The 20,850-nt window shown below is 39.8% G+C and overlaps 4 protein-coding genes across 7 annotated transcripts; 1 reads left to right on the top strand and 3 right to left on the bottom strand.

Annotated features, from left to right (window-relative positions):
* Window positions 1-57: 57 nt before the first annotated feature.
* LOC135596222 (protein DEFECTIVE IN MERISTEM SILENCING 3-like) lies at window positions 58-5,641 on the bottom strand. Of its 3 annotated transcripts, none has more exons than XM_065088227.1 (9): window positions 5,502-5,641; window positions 4,017-4,119; window positions 3,667-3,781; window positions 3,231-3,465; window positions 2,956-3,147; window positions 2,523-2,843; window positions 1,893-2,118; window positions 1,594-1,638; window positions 58-1,341 (listed from the first exon to the last, which is right to left on the bottom strand). In XM_065088227.1, exons 1-8 carry the CDS (start codon window positions 5,525-5,527, stop codon window positions 1,597-1,599), a joined length of 1,260 nt encoding a protein of 419 aa, XP_064944299.1. In that variant the 5' UTR covers window positions 5,528-5,641; the 3' UTR covers window positions 58-1,341; window positions 1,594-1,596. The 3 variants fall into 3 exon arrangements, with proteins under 3 accessions (XP_064944299.1, XP_064944301.1, XP_064944300.1); XM_065088229.1 differs by lacking the exon at window positions 5,502-5,641 and adding an exon at window positions 4,335-4,512; XM_065088228.1 differs by lacking the exon at window positions 1,594-1,638.
* Window positions 5,342-9,398, bottom strand: LOC103969271 (sirohydrochlorin ferrochelatase, chloroplastic-like). 2 transcript variants are annotated; one of them, XM_009382763.3, is made up of 6 exons: window positions 9,242-9,398; window positions 8,707-8,942; window positions 8,554-8,615; window positions 7,647-7,757; window positions 7,473-7,565; window positions 5,342-5,679 (listed from the first exon to the last, which is right to left on the bottom strand). In XM_009382763.3, exons 1-6 carry the CDS (start codon window positions 9,283-9,285, stop codon window positions 5,572-5,574), a joined length of 654 nt encoding a protein of 217 aa, XP_009381038.2. In that variant the 5' UTR covers window positions 9,286-9,398; the 3' UTR covers window positions 5,342-5,571. The 2 variants fall into 2 exon arrangements, with proteins under 2 accessions (XP_009381038.2, XP_009381040.2); XM_009382765.3 differs by having other exon boundaries at window positions 9,234-9,371.
* Window positions 9,399-10,100: 702 nt separating this feature from the next.
* Window positions 10,101-17,026, top strand: LOC135596220 (probable pre-mRNA-splicing factor ATP-dependent RNA helicase DEAH5). Its single transcript, XM_065088224.1, has 2 exons — window positions 10,101-13,431; window positions 16,330-17,026. Exons 1-2 carry the CDS (start codon window positions 10,280-10,282, stop codon window positions 16,721-16,723), a joined length of 3,546 nt encoding a protein of 1,181 aa, XP_064944296.1. The 5' UTR covers window positions 10,101-10,279; the 3' UTR covers window positions 16,724-17,026.
* Window positions 17,027-18,484: 1,458 nt separating this feature from the next.
* LOC103969928 (protein CUP-SHAPED COTYLEDON 1-like) lies at window positions 18,485-19,987 on the bottom strand. The gene is made up of 4 exons (XM_009383561.3): window positions 19,856-19,987; window positions 19,531-19,736; window positions 19,176-19,459; window positions 18,485-19,087 (listed from the first exon to the last, which is right to left on the bottom strand). Exons 2-4 carry the CDS (start codon window positions 19,712-19,714, stop codon window positions 18,557-18,559), a joined length of 999 nt encoding a protein of 332 aa, XP_009381836.2. The 5' UTR covers window positions 19,715-19,736; window positions 19,856-19,987; the 3' UTR covers window positions 18,485-18,556.
* Window positions 19,988-20,850: the final 863 nt, after the last annotated feature.

Genomic DNA, 20,850 nt, shown 5'->3' with positions numbered 1-20,850 from the left:
AGAGATTAAATATCTCAAGTGCTAAAAATATACTCGTGAGAATAAGATAATTATGAGTTTGAAAAAAAAAAAAACTTCTCTGAAAATAGAATCGTTAGAAGCTACGTTGATGTTATGATAGTCATCATCAATTCAATCAGGAATCAAATAACTTCAAAGAAAATAAAAAAAAGGAGAATCCAACATCAAGTTGAAGTAGCAGAACGAGACGGCAGGTCATGGCAATCAGGAGGCATTTGTGTGCAGAAACTGAACCCGGACATGACAAAGATGCAATTGTTGCCACTGGAGTCTAAATTTATTAGGATGTGTGCCGTGCCACTTACCATTCAAGTGCACAAACAACAGGCAGCAATTTAATCCTCATTGGAGTTGCAACAATTCTAGGCATTCAGAATTAGGGTTAGAAAAGATATTCTAATTATGCTCATTTTAAATTGCAGAAAACACACTGTTTGAAATCAAATGCAGGCACAAGTAAATCGAAATATATGACATACATGCATCAAGTGATACCACAACAGTAAAAAAGTTCATTGAGAAACATGATGCATATCAGAAATTGAATTGGATATCTCTATACAATGTAATGTTTGTGGATGGCACATTGCTATCTGGGTGGTTGACATATGGATAATCATATGAATGACGCAAAAATCATATATACAGATTCTTTTACCCACACAAGTTTGTGGCATATGATTTAATGAATACAACCTGGAGGAAATGAGGCTTCGAATCTAATTGCCATTGTGAATCACAAATCAGAAAAAAAAAAAAAACAGTATGGTTAAGTGACTAATGTTGATTATCATCATAATTATTGTCCATTTACATTATTTTTTTCCAATGTTGTATGCTCTTTCCACCATTAACAATATATGTAAACAGCTTTGCTGCCAAGTTCATATCACAACCAACAACCATCAAGTTCCATTAAACGTGCTTTGAGGTAGAAAAAGCAACACAGACTGTATCAGGTGTGACATTAAAGATTCAAGTTGCTGGCCAAAGAAAAAAGACTCAAGTTGCTAGAAACAAAGAATTTTTAAAATTGCCAGAAATAAAAAAAAATTGGCCACTACATTATTCTTTTTCATGCTCAGACATGACAATTAGAGTCTTGCCATGAGATACGAAAGTCTTTTAAGCATCATTGTGTTCCAAGTGCATTCTCCCAGTTTGAGAAAAGCATTTTCAAGTTGGTCTGAAACATGCTTACCTTGAGAGCTTGCGAATACATTGCCTTGCATATCAGTAGCTGTATTAATTTTAACTTGCCAAATGTTCCACACGGATATTCACCTCATATGAAACTACTCGGGATCACCTTTGAAGACCCTGAAATTGCAAATACGCTTGGAAACATCAGTACACCTGGATACACAAACCCTTGCTTCCTAGGAAAGGTCAGTAAACTACAAATATGTCCTCAATAAGCAACTAAATTGAGACCCAAAACAGGCAGACATACGGAAAGAAACATAAGGAAAGAAATCTAAGTTAAAACTACAAATGACAATTTTATTATGACACCCTATGATAAAAATACTTGCAAACAATCAATCAATCACTAATGTCAAAGCAACTCACAATTTAATTATTTCTTTGCCACTCACCAAAATTATCACCCAATTTCTGTAAAAACATCAAATTTGTGATTAATTGTTACAAGATAGTACACTATAAAGCAAAGGTATCAAACCTCATATAAATAAAAGAATTAAGTTCAAAATCTTGTGATGAATCCTAAGCTCTATTGAGAGAAAGAGAGAGTTGATCTGAAACGATAATCGACTGAAAGAATTTCATAGAGTTGGAATCCACTGACCTAAAAAAATCTTAACAATGTCTCTTGAACCTTATACAATGACAAAGTAAAGAAGGGGTACCTGTTGCAAAATTTGTGCAGTCTCTCTGAGGTACTTGACATACTCTTCTTTTTTGGTGCTGAACATCGTCTTCACATGGTTTAGCAGTGTTTCTTCTCTTTGCATGTCTTCAAGAAGCCTTTCTTTCTGCCATCTCAGAAGCTTGAGCTGCTCCTCAATCTCAAGTACATCTGTGGGTAGTCTTGATATTCCAGAGCTTATTGGAAATATTACCTCAATACAGTTCCTATTCCATCAATTATCAAGATTTAGTTTATATAAAATAACCTTAACGAGTAAAAGATAAGGTATCAGCTTACAAACCAAACACTGATAAGATTCATTATCATTTCTTATGGTATGTTTTCATGACATAAGAGGACTAGAATAGCATATCTTATATGTACTAATATTAAGGACCGGGAATGTGAACTAAATTTCCCTGTATTATGAGATTGAACACTGACGAGATCATCTAACAGTCATTGAGGAAAGAGAATTATTTTCTAAAGCAACGTGTTTCAATTTTGTGCATAATTTAAACTCAGATGTGAAGGGACAAATTGATGTTTGCAAATTCTATGTAGGATTACTTTCAATTGATGAGAAAAACACCAAAAGTATCAGCCTGCACTGAACAATATCCATTACCTGCCACCAAGGTAAAACAAACCACCGCTTTTCATTATGCCCCCATCTAAAGAGATGGCACCTTCACTTAAAAAAGGCAAAGCACGTAGCATATCAGATCTAGTTTTATACACTTGCAAGCGAGAAAACAAGTTATAAAACAGAGTCTCTCGAAGTCCATGCCCACTAGCTGTGATACAAGATAAGTGCATATGGTCCACATCAATCATATTGACAGCAAAGTCTATAAATCCGGGTGGAGGATCCCCATTAGGTAACCTTGGCTTCAATAAAGCAAGTCTTCTTTGAGGATCTTCAGGCACAAATCCACCAATATATGGTCTGCAAAAAGAGAAAAGTAAATGGTAATCTGAACGACATGTGACTCCTTGTGTACCGGTCTTAACCACACGAGCAAGAAGGTTTCATTGAAAAGAAATTCACAAATTCACACCTTAAATTCTCAATACAAAAGACGAGATATCTTCCATCTAGATGCCTCCCAATAGCCTTGCCAATTCCATGAAGACCATAACTTTTGTCAATCATGCCTTCCTTATCATACTTCTCAAGCTCTTTAACACCTTCATATGTCTTGCAAACAATAGCCAACATGTTTTCAGGTCCTAAGTAATCTGACAAAACCCTGTTTATCAAAGGTACAGTAGAACATGGTGTCATTATCAACAGAAAGAAAATGAACCAGGACATCAACTTAAGTTACTCAACCTGCTAAGGTTGACATCATTTACTTTCCCAAGTGTCGCTACGATGCCCAGCACATCCTTGGTCAACGGTAACTTCGATGCTTGTACTGCATGATAAACTTTCAACTGACATATAATGCCAGCTGCAGTTTGCTCCTGCTTTAGTATGTTTTCAATTGTCTGCTTCTCAGTGTTTGCGGTAGAAAAGTCGTTGTTGTCCACAGCTCCAGCTGACGAATGATACTTTCCAAGATTAACTGTAGAAATTTACTAAGTTAGAAGACAAAATTAATAGGATCAACTGATATGCAATATAATAATACAGTCATGCATATAATAACAGATATTGCGCTTATTAGAATATCAAAGAATCAAAATAAGATAATAATTTTGGCACACTAATTACTTTTCTGGTTTTGGTGTTAAAAAAGTGAGGGAAAAATAGATTTCTACTCAACCTTGCATATCAAGAATGGATTCATCGATGCTGTTCATCTGAGCCTTAAGAAATTTCAGGTTGTCCTCATGATGTTTAATTTTCAGTCCCAGCTTTTGTAACTCATCTTCTAGCTTCTAAAATATTGCAAACATCAAACACAACATTTCAGATCCCAATGTACGAACGAACATACAGAGCAAACCACAGAAGCTTGACTGTGTCATCAAATCACATGAAACTATCAAAAACGTAAACCAAAACCACCGTGAACATTCAAACTTATCACAACTATCAGATGGAACACTGAGAAATGGCCATGTGACAAGCCGCAGAGCACACCAAGGATTCAGAAACGTATGTTGTGCCAACCTGAGAATGGCTCTTTATGAAGTCCACGTCAGGGATCTCACCATCACGCATTTCTTTCTGCCGCATCCGATGCCCCAATACCCAGATCCACCGGCAGATGTTTCTGAAGAGAAACAAGACATGAACTCATGTTAGAGCATAAGAACACCGAGCACTCCTAGGTCGAAGAGGAGCAACCGCACCGCGGCGACAAGGTTTCATTCCCCAAATCGATGGCACAAAGATTTCACATATCAAGGATTGAGATCACCAGAAACCCTAAATAAGTTGATAGATTTCAATTTTGTCGTAAAAATTTCGAGAATAGCATACACCGACCTTAAGGATCCCTATTTGCCCTTGTCGAAGGCAATAAGAATTCGCGCGGGTCTGTAGACCTCAAATCTCGCGGCAAGCAGGCCTAGGCATCGATCGGAGAAAACGCACAGGAACTCACTCCAGGGAAGAGACGACGGACATCAAACAGGTAGCGGCAGATGTGCCATTTGAATTGGGGCCAATGGTCGCGGGATATATATATATATATATAGATGCTCTTTTAGTTTCGGGTGCGTGAGACCGTAAACGGGTTCGGGGAAGCGGCAAGTGGACACAGTGACCCCACAGATATATATATATATATATATATATATATATATATATATATATATATATATATATATATATGTATGTATATACATATGTATATGTATATGTATATACATGTGTATATGTATATGTATATACATGTGTATATGTATATGTATATATGTGTATATATATACATATATATACATATACATATACATATATATATATATATATGTATATATATATATATATGTATATATATATATATGTATATATATATATATATGCTCTTAAGGAAACGTATTCGTTTGGCAAGTACCCGACCGATGGGACGCAGATTAGCTAATGCTGAATCAGCTAATATTAATAAAAATAAAATATATTATAAATATTTTAATACATTTAATAATAAATAAAACATTAAAGTATTTCATATTCAAATAATCTAATTAGTAAATTGAGTCGATTCCCTTTAAGAAGAGTGGATTTGTAACTTTTTTTTTCTTTCTAGGAAAATGATAAATAATATTTATTTCTTAAAAGAACTACCTGCAACTCCAAGTGAGGGTTTTTTTTTCTTTTTTGGAGTGGAACCATTTGTAATTGGTCAAAAGGCAAGTTAAGTTTGAAGTCCTAAAATAATTTAGTAAATTAATGAAAAGTTTTTAAAAAATAAAAGTTCATAAAATCTTTGAAACAGATTATTTCTGTTAGATGTCCAAAGTTTCTACAGAAAGAACGAGATTGAACCCATATGCACATTGGAGATTGTGACTAGACACTATATTGCTGCATTATGTTGGTGAGGGGCTTCATAATAACATTTACCAATGGATGTCATGTACATCATGTGAACTTGGTGTTGTCTACAGAAAAATACCACATTGATATCTAAAAAATTGACAATATACATACCTCAGGAGGTAAAAGAAACAAGCCATTCGATATTAATTGTATGCTTTTCACTGGTTTTGAAATGTATTTGTCATGGTTGGTATAGACGACACTTTCCTGTTCCAGCACATACAGAACACTCATCTGCATCACCGGCTACATGGGTCAAACAGTGTTTTATCCGATCATTCATGACATCCTGCACAGAAAAAATTGTCGGCCGAGTTATCAACTTAAAAGAGATTTCTGGTAGGATAGAACATAAAATGACATCTTGGTAAAACTGAATTTCGGCACTTCGTCATGGAGTGAGAACCCAATAATAAACACACAAGGCTTGTTTTGTAAAGAATAAAAAGAAATTAATTACAAACTGGAATATGATGTCCATGAGACCATCCGGTACCCACAATAAAGATAAACGAGAATGCAGGCATTCGAACAATAACACATGCATGAAGCTGATCTGACCAGCACATCATGGTTGAAGGTTGACTTGAGTGGAACCAAAACAAAGTTCTGAGACGACTGAAGGGAGCCATTTTGATAAGTACTGTGAAAATAAACAAAAACAAGTTCTAGACATTCATACTGGTTACAAATTACTAATGACAAAATGATTAGTATATTTTAATGCCTTATATCAATCGCGATACCTCATTCTTATTGTTTGCCTAAGCTTAATACTGTAGTATATCACAACTACAATATGATATCATACTGAGAGATATGTTACACCACTTTGCTTGGTGCAAAGCATGCCATCTACACTTGATGGTGCAATTCATCCACATGATCATGGAGAACATAGCCCTTATTACTCTGTACACACCGATCTGACGGTAAAAGAGGTTATGATCTGTCCTCTCTTTTTATGTGGTTATTTAAAGGCTGTACATATCTGTGTATTTCAATCATTGTTTTCCTGAGCTGGATCACATGTTTCCCTGGTCATGACCCTGAATACCTCATGAGTTGATACCTCAAAACCCCAACTGGCCTTTGGCGAAGGCAGCATTCTACAAGGAAAGAATGAGGAAGCCGACTCTCTTTAATCCTTTTCTGTCAATGCTATTTCAAGTATAATTATCAAACAGAATAGACAACCCTAGGCTATGGACCTCTCATCCATGGTTTGCAGTACCGGTCTGTACCGCCCGGTACGGGCGGTACGTACCGGTCCGACAGGCTTTCGGTACGCGGACCATATGTTACCGTTCCCGACACTGTAGCAGTACTGTAGCACTGTAGTACTGCTACAGTGCTCGGCACGCCTGAATATACCGCTCGGTACACCTGGGTGTATACCGTACCGTACCGGTACCGAGCCCAAGTCGAAACTCCGGTACGGTACGGTATTGCGAACCTTGCTCTCATCAATGTAGACTGGGGAAAGAACTGGTACATGGTACAGGATTGACACTTTCAAGGTTATCCTGTATAACTATCAATTGCAAATTTGAATCAAGGTTATGAAATTAATAGAAGTCATTGGAGAAGCTACTTTAAATTGTTTGAGGCAACAGTGACTTGTCCCATCTCACGAGGAAATACCCATCCCATGATCCTTGGTCTCGATCATGCACTAGTTTTGTCGGGGCACAGTCGAGCAGATTATTACAACTCAGCTCTTCGATAGATACCAGCTTTCCCATTGGATGAACTGATAGCTGCTTCTATTAAAATGATTTTTATTCTATATAATGTTGAAAAAGTCAATTGTCAGAATGTCCTCGAGAGGTCCTAGAATCTGGATTGACCACAAAATCCAATCAACTGTTGTTAATTTCCAAATACCATGTGTGATGTGACATCAACACCTGGCTCTTTCTCTTCTTGCATTGTCAGCACCATGATGATTTGGTTTATCAATATTTCAAGTATATGATATGTCACCTGTGTATTGATGGACCTACCCAAGTATTCATGCTGATGCAAATAACAACAACAATGTACATGTAAATGCAAAGAGAAGATGAGGAAATCTCATACCACCATGAGTTCATGCAGACCAAGAGGTGCTGTTATGATATAGGATATGCCTGAGTGCTCTTTGGATGCATCAGCTACTAACGCAGGGATATCCTAGGGAACAACAGTAAAGATTTATTTTCTTTTGCAGGTTTATTAGCAAGACAATGAGCAAACTATGTGTACTGAGCATACCTGCAGCCAATGTCGTCCTGGGGAAAGAAAAAATGGACTGATGATAACACGCTTGGCTCTTTTTTGCATGCATAGTCTAAATGCATCGTTGATTGATGGCTTGGCCAATTCCTAGTTTTTCAAACAGATTAGTTCAGCCATTTCCTATGCAACTATCGAGAATAGCAGAGAATTAACTAATGAACATACTCTGACTCTAAGAAAATATACATTCTTCAGTATATATTTGATTCGAGCTTGATGAAAAAAAACAAAATAACTAATCCAGTTCTACTTTTATTAGATCATCAATATAAAAACTTTGAAAAAGAAAACTTTAACAGTAAAAGAATTAAAAAAGTTGAGAGCTAAGAAAATGCAGATGGCTCTGTAAAGTAAGCATCTCAAAATTTTCCAGTTTTACATCCATCAGGAGTGAAGCAATCTCAGATATGTGAATTGTTTCCATCATGCTTGATGAAGCAACTACAGGCATGCAAGCCCATCTTGTTAAAAAACATGCTTTAGAGGCACATTTAGAAAAAAAACAACAAAAGTTTGACAGAGATTAATTCACAATATAAAGCTACCATATTTCATGTTGATAACTTCATTAGTAGCCTAGATATCACAAGTTTTACATCAATTAAAACAACTTGAAGGTATATATTGTTCATGGCCGAAAAGCTTAATAGAGGGCCCTTTATTCTACGTATTATTTGCTACATTTTCTAAAAGACCTCATAATGATGCATTTTTATGTGTATATCAGGATCTTAACTTTCATAGAACTGGTGTCCACAGAGATAGCACTTCAAGCTTATTCTTGCTCAGTTTCATATGGGGGTGTATTGCACTATGCCAATTGGATATGGCATTGGATTGATTGTCCTCAGAATAGTTAAGCAGTAAAACAATGAGCAATTACCATATGAGCAGGCTCAACTATCTGATAACCAGTTCTAGCTTTGAACATTGCAACAAACTCGTCTGCAGAAACAGCAAATATACCATATCAGATAGGATAAAAATGGCAAAGAGGACGATAGCAGTACAAAAGATGTTAAACATTGAAGCTTACTTAGCATAAGATTAGATTCTTGCCGTCGAGATCCATGGTCAACAATAATCACAGCATCGTGCTCACCAACTTTATGCTCTACCCGGCCCCTTTCTTCATTTACGAGACTTAAACTGGAATTTGTAGGAAACGAACTACTTTTCATCATAATCCTTTGCAACTTGACAGATATGGGAAAAGGCAGCCGATGATGAATCCTCACAGATTTCCCACTTGCACTATCAGAACGAGAAAACCTTCGGAAACAAGAAAATTGTGGATGTTAAGAGAAATGTCTTTCTCTAAAGAAATTGCAGGAGAATTTAACGCTTCACAGCTGCAAAATAATAACTTGCCAAAATCATGCCAAACAAAATCTACTAAACTCTTCAGAGAATAACACATGCCACAAAAGATTTCCAGCACTAAACGTCATGCATATCGCATACCATAGAGAAAAAGATGCGTCAGTATCATATCATCAAACACTCGAAGGGCAGCGTATAGAAACTACGAGAAGTAACAACGATCGATGGGATTCGACGCACCGACTTACCATGTGACCGGAAATTGAGACGGGGTTGTGGCGGAATGCATCATCCGTTGCTATTTCCCTCGCGATAAGGGTAAGCTCTCAAACACGGACGGAAGAGGAGAAGAGGGCAGATGGCGTAGGGCTTACCTCGAGGCAACGATAGTAGAGTAGGCGAGCAGAGCCCCCACACGGGACATTATTATAAAAAATAATTAATAGAATTCAGATTTATAAATAAAAATTATAAATATTCTTTTTAACGTTCTATTCTTTTATTATGAATATCCAACTAGACATTAAATTATTGAAAATCAGAATAATTACACATTATCTTATACATGCTATTAGTATCATTAATTTTATACTTAAAAATTTTATATTAAAAATTATTTTTTATATTTATTATATTAATAAAAAAATATAATACTAAATAGACACAAAAATAATGGACAAAAAGATAATTTTAATATTTCTTTTATTCTCAGTAATTTTATAGATAAAAATATAATTTTAACATCTTACATATTAAAATTATTTTTTTTTTATTTTTTATCTAATATATAGTATTTATGTTTTTTAACTGATTATGTTAAGATAGATAAAGTTATTTGTTTCACTTTGAGAATTTTTATATTTACATGATTTCTATTAAATAATTTCTTATCATATATATTTAGAAAGTCAATCATACAATCATCGATCATGGTGAGTTTACAAGAAATTCTTATAAATATTATTATATTTATTGACATAACATGATATAAACAATCCTTGTGAATTTACATGATTTTATAATTCTATTTCAATTCTGATTTATATTTATTGAATTTAGAAAATCAATTAATTTAGGATATTTATTCGGAAAGGGGTAATTCGACATTGCAAGGGCAAATACGCGGTTTCAATCGGTGCAGGGATAGGGCATAAGGCGACTGAGGCAGTACCCGACATTGGCGTTCGAAGCGCGTGGCTTCTTCCTCCTCTCGCCACCGGTTTTCCCATCACCGATCTACTAGACCCTAACCCTAAATCTTCCTTCTCTGTTTTCTCTTATCCACCATGGCTACGGCCGCGGAGGTGGCGCCGGGGGACGAGGGCCTGAAGAAGCTCGAGTACCTCTCTCTGGTCTCCAAGGTGTGCACGGAGCTGGAGTCCCACATCGGCTGCGGCGACAAGGTCCTGGCTGAGTTCATCACCGAGCTCGGCCGCGACTCCGAGACCGTTGACGATTTCGACGCCAAGCTCAAGGCGAACGGCGCCGAGATGCCCGACTACTTCGTCCGAACCCTCCTCACCATCATCCACGCCATCCTCCCCCCCGGATCCAAGGCTAGCAAGCCGCTTCCCTCCGATCCCCAGTCCCAGTCCAAAAAGAAGGCGTCCGCCTTCCCCGCTCTCTCCCGCCCCGACGACCTCGAGCGCGCCAAGGATCTCCGGTTGGAGATGGAGAAGGACGCCGACCGCAAATCGGAGGCCGGACGCAGGCAACATGATAGGGAACGTGACCGAGAGCGGGATGAGAGGCGCAGAAGTGATCGGGACAGAGACAGACACAGAGGCGAGGAGAGGGATAGATATAGAGACAGAGGCAGAGATAGAGATAGAGATAGAGATAGAGATGGGGATTATAGAAGGGATAAATACAGCGATTCAAGGGGCCACAATGTGGATGAAGATGACGAAGACAGCAAGACTAGGAGAAACCCTAACCCTAGCCGAAGAATTTCTGATGAGCCAGAGCTTTATGAGGTCTACAAGGGAAGAATTTCGCGTGTCATGGACACTGGTTGCTTCGTGCAGCTGACCGACTTGAGAGGAAAGGAAGGACTGGTTCATGTCTCCCAGATTGCCAGCCGGAGAATTGCTAATGCGAAGGATGTGGTGAAGCGTGATCAAGAAGTCTATGTGAAGGTGATTTCAGTGTCAGGGCAGAAGCTTAGCTTGTCTATGAGGGATGTGGATCAGAAGACTGGAAAGGATCTACTCCCAATGAAGAAGAGCTCTGAGGACGAAGCGTATAGGGCGAACCCAGCCAGTAGGGATGGTGGCCCGACTAGAAGGTTGGGTCTTTCAGGGATTACGATAGTAGAAGAAGATGTGGAAGGATCATCAAGGCGCCCGCTCAAGCGGATGAGCTCGCCCGAGAGGTGGGAGGCAAAGCAGCTTGTTGCTTCTGGAGTTTTGGGAGTCCGGGATTACCCAATGTTTGATGACGATGGAGATGGGCTTTTGTATCAGGAAGAGGGAGCTGAGGAGGAGATAGAGATCGAGCTTAACGAGGATGAGCCTGCCTTCTTGCAAGGGCAGAGTCGATTTTCGATCGACATGTCCCCTGTCAAAATTTTCAAGAATCCGGAGGGGTCTTTGAGCAGGGCTGCAGCACTTCAGTCAGCTCTTATCAAGGAAAGGAGGGAGTTAAGAGAGCAACAGCAGAGGACAATGCTGGATTCAATTCCAAAAGATCTAAATCGTCCTTGGGAGGACCCAATGCCAGAAACAGGTGAGAGGCACCTTGCGCAGGAGCTTAGGGGAGTTGGGTTGTCAGCCTATGAGATGCCCGAGTGGAAGAAAGATGCTTATGGAAAGGCTTTAACATTTGGGCAGAGGTCTAAGCTATCGATACAGGAACAAAGGCAAAGTCTTCCTATTTACAAATTGAAAAAAGAGCTAATTCAAGCTGTGCATGATAATCAGGTACTGGTTGTGATTGGAGAGACAGGTTCAGGCAAGACAACACAGGTGACTCAGTATCTAGCTGAGGCAGGGTACACAACTAGAGGAAAGATTGGTTGCACACAACCTCGTAGGGTGGCAGCTATGTCGGTTGCAAAGAGGGTAGCAGAAGAGTTTGGTTGCCGTCTGGGTGAGGAGGTTGGTTATGCTATTAGGTTTGAGGACTGCACTGGGCCTGAGACAGTGATCAAGTATATGACAGATGGTATGCTTCTTAGGGAGATTTTAGTTGATGAAAGCCTCTCACAGTACTCTGTAATAATGTTGGATGAAGCTCATGAAAGGACCATTCACACTGATGTTCTTTTTGGGTTACTAAAGCAACTTGTGAAAAGGAGACCAGACCTTCGGTTAATAGTCACCTCTGCAACACTTGATGCAGAGAAGTTCTCCGGGTACTTCTTTAACTGTAATATCTTCACCATTCCCGGTAGAACTTTCCCAGTGGAGATACTCTACACCAAGCAGCCAGAAACTGATTACCTGGATGCAGCATTGATCACTGTTCTTCAGATCCACTTGACAGAACCTGAAGGAGACGTACTTCTATTTCTGACTGGCCAAGAAGAAATTGATCATGCTTGCCAGTCTCTGTACGAGAGAATGAAAGGATTAGGGAAGAATGTGCCTGAGTTGATAATCTTGCCAGTATACAGTGCTCTTCCCAGTGAGATGCAGTCGAGGATTTTTGAACCTGCTCCTCCTGGAAAGAGGAAAGTGGTTGTGGCCACTAATATTGCAGAGGCTTCCTTGACAATTGATGGGATTTACTATGTTGTTGATCCAGGTTTTGCAAAACAAAATGTCTACAATCCAAAGTTAGGGCTCGATTCACTAGTTATCACTCCCATCTCACAGGCATCTGCAAAGCAGCGAGCTGGTCGTGCTGGGCGTACTGGCCCAGGAAAATGTTACCGTCTTTATACAGAGAGTGCTTATCGCAATGAAATGTCTCCAACGACAATTCCAGAAATCCAGAGGATTAATCTTGGGGCGACAGTTCTTAATATGAAGGCTATGGGTATAAATGACCTTCTGTCTTTTGATTTTATGGATCCACCATCACCTCAAGCACTCATTTCTGCTATGGAACAACTATACAGTCTTGGAGCCTTGGATGAGGAGGGGCTCCTGACAAAATTGGGTAGAAAAATGGCTGAGTTCCCTTTGGAGCCACCACTTTCGAAAATGCTTCTAGCTAGCGTGGACCTTGGATGCAGTGAAGAAATTTTGACTATTATAGCAATGATTCAGACCGGGAACATTTTCTACAGACCAAGAGAGAAACAAGCTCAAGCAGATCAGAAAAGAGCAAAATTCTTTCAGCCTGAAGGGGATCATCTAACATTGCTCGCTGTATATGAGGCTTGGAAAGCTAAGAACTTTTCTGGCCCATGGTGCTTTGAAAACTTCGTACAATCACGTTCACTTAGGAGGGCACAGGATGTGAGGAAACAACTTCTTACTATTATGGACAGGTATGATATTTGCTTTTTATAATATATTTATCGGTCTGCTTTGTGACATCCTTCTTTTGATCCTCAATCAAGTATCAATGTTGGATTAGTGTTTATTGTTTTCAGTTGCATTTACTTTCTAGAAGCCTTTGCTTACATTCTTTTATTTTGGCCCACATGTCAGAAATATATTGACCCTCTGGTTTGGAAACAGTGGCATACTGCTTGTGTTGTGCATGTTACTACATGGTACTTATTCATTATCTACATTGCATATGTCACAACATATATCAAGTATGTTCGAGATTGGTATCTTCATCAGGTGGATATTGTTGCACCTGCTGCATCTTTGTATACTTCTGTAGATGTTCAATTAATTTGCAGTTCCTAATGAAGTAATTTCAGAATTCTCTAGGGTCTAGGTTATTATGGCTGATACAAGTTGTGATCATTGACTGTCTTCCAAGATATCACTCTTTAAGATGTTATTCATAGATCATTTGTTTACTTTATCAGATTTCCCAAATGCATGATATATAGGTAGGATTGCTAGCTATTTGCAGCTTTATTTGCTTACTTTTATATATGAAAATTTTATTAGTGAATAACTGCAAGAACATAAGATTCTAACATGTCAGAACTCAAAAGAGGGCCTAGACACTAAGGAATTTTGCTCATCCACATACAGTTCCTCATAATCTCCCTCCCAAAAGTTGCCTGTCCGATTGGCAGCAATATTTTATTTTCCCAAAAATAAGAATTCTCAAATTTTACAAATTTGGACAAAAAACATAAACTCCCTGATTATGCTTTTTATCCACAGCAATATTTGATTTTCCCAAAACAGAAGAGTTCTCAAATTTTACAAATTTAGACAAAAAAACATAAACTCCCTGATTATGCTTTTTATCCAGCAAGGTATGGGATGGTTGCCACAGAATTACTTTGAATCCATAAATTTGTGATGCCTAGATCAACCACTGCCTCAAGCCCCTTCAAGCATAGGAAATATTTCACTTCCATCTGAATGTTCGAAGAATTATGCAAAAAGTTTGGTATCTTCTGTAGTCTGTAATAGCTGATACTTATGCCAGAACAAGCTATAGTTGCTTACTTCAAATCTAACATATAACATGGCCTGGAAATTCTGGTTAGGTTTGATAATTTTGGTTTTCCCATTTATTCAGATCTTGGTCCTAAAATAAAGTTGCAAAATATATCAAACAGGATCTCAAAGTATAAAAATTGTATTGGAACACACTTTTTGAGATACGTTTTACTCAAAAGCTTACAAGTTGAAAATAAATACCTACAACATCATATTCAGTAATGCATATGGGTTTTTAGAATATTTCTGCTCATGTATAATTTGGCTTTCAGTTATCGGTAGTCTCATGCCTGCATGCTGTGTTGGATATACTGAAAATTTGCAATCATGAACTTAGTCATCAGTGACCATGAAGAAACACTATTTCTCTCCATATAAGGGAAAAATGGAAAATCGCATTGACAGGAGTGCTGTTCAATGGGCTGCTCTTTTTTTAAACTATATTCTTAAAAAGTGTAAAATCTCTGCGAGATATCAGCTAGACCATCAGGCTCTTTTTTTCAAAGTGCTCAGATTTTTTTTTCTTTTCTTGCTAAGAGAGAGATTCCTATTGCCTGTTTTATTGGCTTGCTAGCATACACTCCTGAAAATCATTCACGTTGGAACATGATGAAGTCCTTTTTGAATCTTTGTTAGGCATCTTAAACATTCCGTGTGTTAGATTGGTTGGTAATTTGTATCATAATTTCATATCTGATTTTATTCTCTGGGTTGGAAAGTGAAGAACTTTGTGGTGCTATAAGATTTATTCTTAAGGAAATGTATCTTTCTTTATATAAAATTTGGGTTCCAGACCTGTCTTCCTTCTGTCTTGCAAGATCAATGACAGCGGGCTGTGCATAATTTTCAACATCCTAATATATTTTGAAGATAATTGAACCTTCAGAAGAAAACCTACGAATCTTTCCTTCATTCGTTCGAAGCAAATATTTTGATACTGAACTGAAAACATCTTATTCTTTATGGAAAGTGAAGTTCAAAGGAGTCAAAACATTTATAAATCGATTGATTTTTTTAATGAGAAAGGATACTTGCTTGGAACTATGGGTAATTTACTGATAGTATCTATGATGAATATATGGTGATTTACTGCTAGCTCCTTAAACTAGAATGTGACTGCTGTCTTTATCCACTTTGGCAGCGTGAATCAATCTTTTGACAGTAAGGATCCAGAATAAATTGCCAAGTGATTTGCATGAAACTCTTATGTTAGTCCAGCTGCCATGGGTTGACCTATGTCAATGTCTCTACTGGAAAATGCTTAACTCTATGGGAATAAAAAAGCCATGTTCTCAAGTCTCTATCCGGAAGCATTGAATGTGTCTTTATTCCATTACTTACAAAACTAGGTGTTTATTTTGAGCAGGCATGGTAAGGCTTCTGAAAATGCATTCTGTCTTGGATTTCTTCATTCATTACATTCTGCCTTGGATTGAATACCACAGGTTTTAGTAGTATTTTTATTCAGATCTTCTTGAATGTTGCAACTCAATTGTCTTAATATTAAAACCAAGTGGGCCATTAAGAATGAGGACCTCTGAGCAGGTCACTGATATCTGTAAATTTAAGTCAAAGTGGTCTTTTCAAATAACTCTCCTCCAATGCTGTTAACCAATAGTAGTGATCAAACTCCTGACTGGATGGAGAAATCATATACTCTTGATAATACTGAGCTGAAAATATGTGAAACTTCATTTTATTTTTCATGGCTTGTTTTGGACTTGCATGATCAGTTTCGTTCATTCTGAATTCTTGTTTAGTCCAACCTGTTGCTCAAAGTATTTCTAACCCCTGTCGACCATTGATTTCAGGTATAAGCTGGATGTTGTTAGTGCTGGAAAAAATTTTACTAAGATAAGGAAGGCAATTACCGCGGGCTTCTTTTTCCATGCAGCAAGGAAAGATCCCCAGGAAGGGTACAGGACCTTAGTTGAGAACCAGCCTGTGTATATTCACCCCAGCAGTGCTCTATTTCAAAGGCAACCAGACTGGGTTATATATCACGAGCTTGTAATGACGACTAAGGAATACATGAGGGAAGTCACAGTAGTTGACCCCAAGTGGTTAGTAGAGTTGGCTCCAAGATTCTACAAGGGTGCAGATCCTACAAAAATGAGTAAACGCAAGCGACAAGAGCGTATCGAACCACTTTATGACCGATATCACGAACCCAACTCTTGGCGTCTGAGTAAGCGCCGTGCTTGAGGCTGGTAATAAACTTTGTACCTCTCTTCTCCCATTTGCGATGATTGCTTCACTTGTTCTGTAAGCTGTGGTGCTCAAGTTCCTGCTTTACATTGAATTTATTTGCTTAATAGTGTAGCTTTTTTGTTGTTCACCAGTAGTTGTAATCCCTGTATCTTACTGATTTAGAGGTTTAGTAGTAATCATCAAATTATAAGGTTGAAGCTAAATGTTATTGTATCAAGCAATTTTGTTTGTCACTGGGGAACAGATGTATAAAGCAATCAGGTGACTATCTCAGGGAATGAAACCCTTGTTGGGTCATTTCTTTGTGGTGTTTACTTTAATGTGCTGTTAGCCTTATGTTAATGAGAGTGTAGATTTGGTTAATTAGATTATCATTTTACATCATACTATCCCTTAAGCCCTAACTTTACACTAATTTTGTTGACAAATTTTGTTCCAACTAATTGTGCAATGTAATCAGATCACAGATTGAATTGTCGAGAGGTCTCATCGGAGTTCTTTTTTGTTTGTTCTTTAAATGAAGCAGCAAAGTGTTTGTAGGAAATTATTTCCAATCTATGGACGAACTGTACATATAATGTATTTAATGTCAATATATATTTTTAGGGCCATTTTCCTTAAAAATACCTTTATTTTAGGTTGTTTTTAATTATCCTCATTTTTTGTTTTTTTTCAAATCATGCTACCTAATTTGAAAACTATCCAAAATGCATGTTCTTCACCCTACAACTATTGTCGTCGGTTGTTTCATCGGACCCATCATCAGTTTCTTCTTGTCGTTCCCCTCCCATTGTCATTTGTGCCCTTATGTGTGGATTGGCCTTACAAGTCGACCCCTTTCCTGACGGCTCGTGCTTTTATGCATGGGGTGACCTCATCAGTCGCCCTCCCTTTATGCACGATTTAGCCTTGTTTATCGCTCAAATCCCTTCCCTTTGTGATAACCATTGTATCCTCTCCATCCTTGTGTGAGGGTTATGGGCGACAACTCTAGCAAGGCAAAGAGCCAACAACAGCCCTTGTGCCTCAATTCTTGTATGAGGGTTAGGGTTGCGAGCGATGGTTTTGAAAAGTCAAAGGGTCGACAATCGCCTTCGCACCCCCTCCTCTGTCACACGAGAACTATAAACGATGGTTTTGACGAGACAAAAGAGAGGAGAGGTAGTGCATGACAAAGGAACGATGATGAAAATAACGATACAAACAAGAGGTAATAATACGAAAGCAACGATACAGACAAGAGGCAATAGTGGATTCAAAGAGACAACTAATGATTAAAAAGGGATAAAGAAGGAAAGTGAAGAAAGAATAATTTTATTTTATTATTGAATTAGGAGGTATGATTTGAGAAAATCAAAAATAAATATAACTGTTTGAGATATCCTGAAAATTAGAGTTTTTTTTTAAGTCTTATTTTTATTATCTTGAATTGTGAAAAATGTTTACTGACCTTAATGATAAATTATTTTGCCTTTCCACTATTCTGCTCAAAATGCATGAATTTACCGGACATTCAGTCAAACACATCATGGGCGACTTTGAAGAAACGGCCTCCACAAGCCTCACTGCACCAAAATGACTGCCCGTTATTTTTAACAGTGCCAATCCCCGATAAGACTTTGACCTCTCTCTTCTCTGTGCTACCGAGTACCAACCATCCTTGCACATCAATCCATCCGACCATTGGCAACCGAGTCCAAGTCGTATACAAAGAGACACATAAAAACGCTTCCATGATAATACAACCCACGTAGCATTGTTTCAGTCACCTCTACATAGACAGACAGCAGGAAGCCCAAAAGAAGAAAAGACATGCAGGAGAGAGCCTCAGGATGTCCAAATGCAGTCAAGCTCGCTGGCTCCCAGCGGCATCCGGTGCCCTCTCGCTGCAGACACCGCCTTCCCATCGAGATCGGACCGTGGGCAACCCCTCTCGTGGTTGCTCCTGGCGTCGAGGCCGCCGCTCCCGCCCAGCGGCATCGGCGCCAGACCGGAGAGGTAGAAAGGCAGCTGGAGGCCCGGTTGCATCGCCCGCAGGCTCGGGAACAATGCCCCACAGGCTGGCAAGGTGGCGGTGGTGTGAGGAAACGGTAGGCGGAAGCTGGGTCCGGCAGTGGAGTAGCAGGGCACGGGCTCCCCCTTGCTACTCTCGTGGAAGCAGCTGTCCTGATCGAGAAGCGTGGCGGCGGCTGGGAAACGCGGCATGTCGGGGTGCGACGCTAGGGAGCCGCAGTACGGCGAGCCAGCAGAGATGGTGGAATCGGAATAGGAACCTTCTCCGGCGAGAGCGACGCGGTTCTTCTTGCCGCCGCTGCCTGTCCCGCACTTCTTGAAGACACGAGAGATCACCCACTCATCCTGTCGTCGCATGGATTCGAGAGAACACGTTACCGTTCCTGGCAGTACACATCAACTCAGCATTGGGAGAAGACAGCCACATACACACCTTGGAGGATCCACAGAGGAAATGGAAGGCGAACCTGCCTTCCAACCTGTACTCATGCATCACCCAGTTGCTCTTCTCTCCCTTGGGAGCCCGTCCCCTGTAGAACACCAGCGTCTTCTTCATCCCCACCAGCGACTTCGTCCTCGAACTGTAGATCTCCTTGTCCTTCCCGGTCGCCTTCCAGTATCCCGCACCGGTGGCCCTGTTCGTCCGGAGCCCCGTCGGGTACTTGCGGTCTCGAAGGCTGAAGAAGTACCATTCCTCCTCCCCCATCTTGGCCTTCTCTGCATCCAAAATGCAAGCTTGGAAGGATCAAAGGTGGAACAGAGGGAAGCATGTGGGCTTGGAGTCTGACCTGGAAGCTCCCATGGCTCGCACTTGTGGAGGTCGACCTCGGCGATGGCTCGGCTGGTGAAGCTGCTGTCGAGGGCTTTCTGGAGAAGGTAATGGGCAATGAGCTCCTCATCGGTGGGGTGAAAGCGAAAGCCTGGAGGAAGCTGGGGTTCGATGTTGTGGAAATGGTTGCCAAACATCGTCATCTAGGTGAAGTGACAGTGAGAACTGGCAAGACCATGATCAGCAAATGAGCCAAGCAACCAATTAGCAGCAGAGCAGAGCGAGAAAACCACATGCAGAAGCTAATCTTTCCATGAAACAAGAACAACGGGCAGAAGCGTCACCAGTTCCTGAACAAGGGGGGACGAATATTGGCAGCACTAACAAGCAGTTCGGTTTGCAGTCCTTCGATGCAGTGGAGAAGAGATATCAGAAGCAAGAAGGAGATGGGAAAAGGAAGACCATGTCTCAGCTCTTCACTGCACCCCTGCTGTTGGATCTCGCTTATAGCGTGGGAGATTTAAGGCCTGTGAAATAATTCGGATTCGATGAATCAAAGGGAATCAGTGCAAGTCTACGCTACAAGAGGTCAGATAGACTCGCGCTCTCTCTCTCTCTCTCTCTCTCTCTCTCCACGTCTCTGTCTTCTGCTCTGCTGCAGTGACCTTATGATGTCCCTCGGGGCTCAGCCGGAGGATGGGATGCGTGCATGCGTGAGAAATTGTGCAGGTATTTTCTGTGACAGCGAAGAAAGTGAGAGGAGAAAGGGAACAGAACGTAGTTTGAAGGGGGGGGAGAAGTGACGAAGAGAGAGGCAGATTAGACGCAGGATTTGAGGTGATCTGCCACCAGATAAAGCTGGTGGTGAAAGAAGAGAAAGATAGACAGAAACAGAGGATTTGAGGCGATCTTTCATCAGAGTCCAAATCTATCTGTCAGGAGAAACAGAACCAGATTCAATAAATCATGTGATGGATTCCATCACATCATCGCCCTTCTGCTCGTTAAGATCACAAGCTATCAAACTCCTCACATCCCCATCTACCATATTTGCGTCTTCACTGGATCGACTGCTCATCTTCATTTGCAGTACCAAGTAGCATCATTTGAACTAAGAAACATTGATGTTTCAGTGGACTATCTGCATCTTCTCCGAACAATAAAAGGATTGGATCCTGTGATGATGAAACCATTACTCCGTTGCATGACAAAATGCAGCATCCGAGGAGGAGGATCAACTCCGGTGAGGTTGCTGCTCCAAGTCTCTGCTTTCTTCACATTCTGATGCGATACAAACTGCATGCCTTGTCTCATCTTGTCTTGTCCCACCCATCCCATC

Source organism: Musa acuminata, chromosome BXJ1-10 (genome assembly GCF_036884655.1).
Source record: "Musa acuminata AAA Group cultivar baxijiao chromosome BXJ1-10, Cavendish_Baxijiao_AAA, whole genome shotgun sequence".
Taxonomy (NCBI): domain Eukaryota; kingdom Viridiplantae; phylum Streptophyta; class Magnoliopsida; order Zingiberales; family Musaceae; genus Musa; species Musa acuminata.
Note: the sequence above shows the minus strand (reverse complement) of the source record. Positions and strands in the feature narration are given on the sequence as shown.

Bases quoted from the DNA above. Each gene is read 5' to 3' on its own strand.
- LOC135596220 (XM_065088224.1), top strand. From the start codon at position 10,280: ATGGCTACGGCCGCGGAGGTGGCGCCGGGGGACGAGGGCCTGAAGAAG. The intron at 13,432-16,329 runs GTATGATATTTG...CATTGATTTCAG, and splicing joins CTTCTTACTATTATGGACAG to GTATAAGCTGGATGTTGTTA.
- LOC103969928 (XM_009383561.3), bottom strand. From the start codon at position 19,714: ATGACGATGTTTGGCAACCATTTCCACAACATCGAACCCCAGCTTCCT. The intron at 19,460-19,530 runs GTCAGACTCCAA...TTTTGGATGCAG, and splicing joins CGAGCCATGGGAGCTTCCAG to AGAAGGCCAAGATGGGGGAG. The intron at 19,088-19,175 runs GTGTGTATGTGG...ATGCGACGACAG, and splicing joins TCCTCTGTGGATCCTCCAAG to GATGAGTGGGTGATCTCTCG.
- LOC103969271 (XM_009382763.3), bottom strand. From the start codon at position 9,285: ATGATGCATTCCGCCACAACCCCGTCTCAATTTCCGGTCACATG. The intron at 8,616-8,706 runs GTAAGCTTCAAT...CTGTTTCTGCAG, and splicing joins AGAATCTAATCTTATGCTAA to ACGAGTTTGTTGCAATGTTC. The intron at 5,680-7,472 runs GTATGAGATTTC...TTTTCTGTGCAG, and splicing joins GTCTGCATGAACTCATGGTG to GATGTCATGAATGATCGGAT.
- LOC135596222 (XM_065088227.1), bottom strand. From the start codon at position 5,527: ATGGCTTGTTTCTTTTACCTCCTGAG. The intron at 4,120-5,501 runs GTATGTATATTG...GTTTCTCTTCAG, and splicing joins TGTTTCTTTTACCTCCTGAG to AAACATCTGCCGGTGGATCT. The intron at 2,119-2,522 runs GTAATGGATATT...TTGATGGAATAG, and splicing joins TTGTTTTACCTTGGTGGCAG to GAACTGTATTGAGGTAATAT.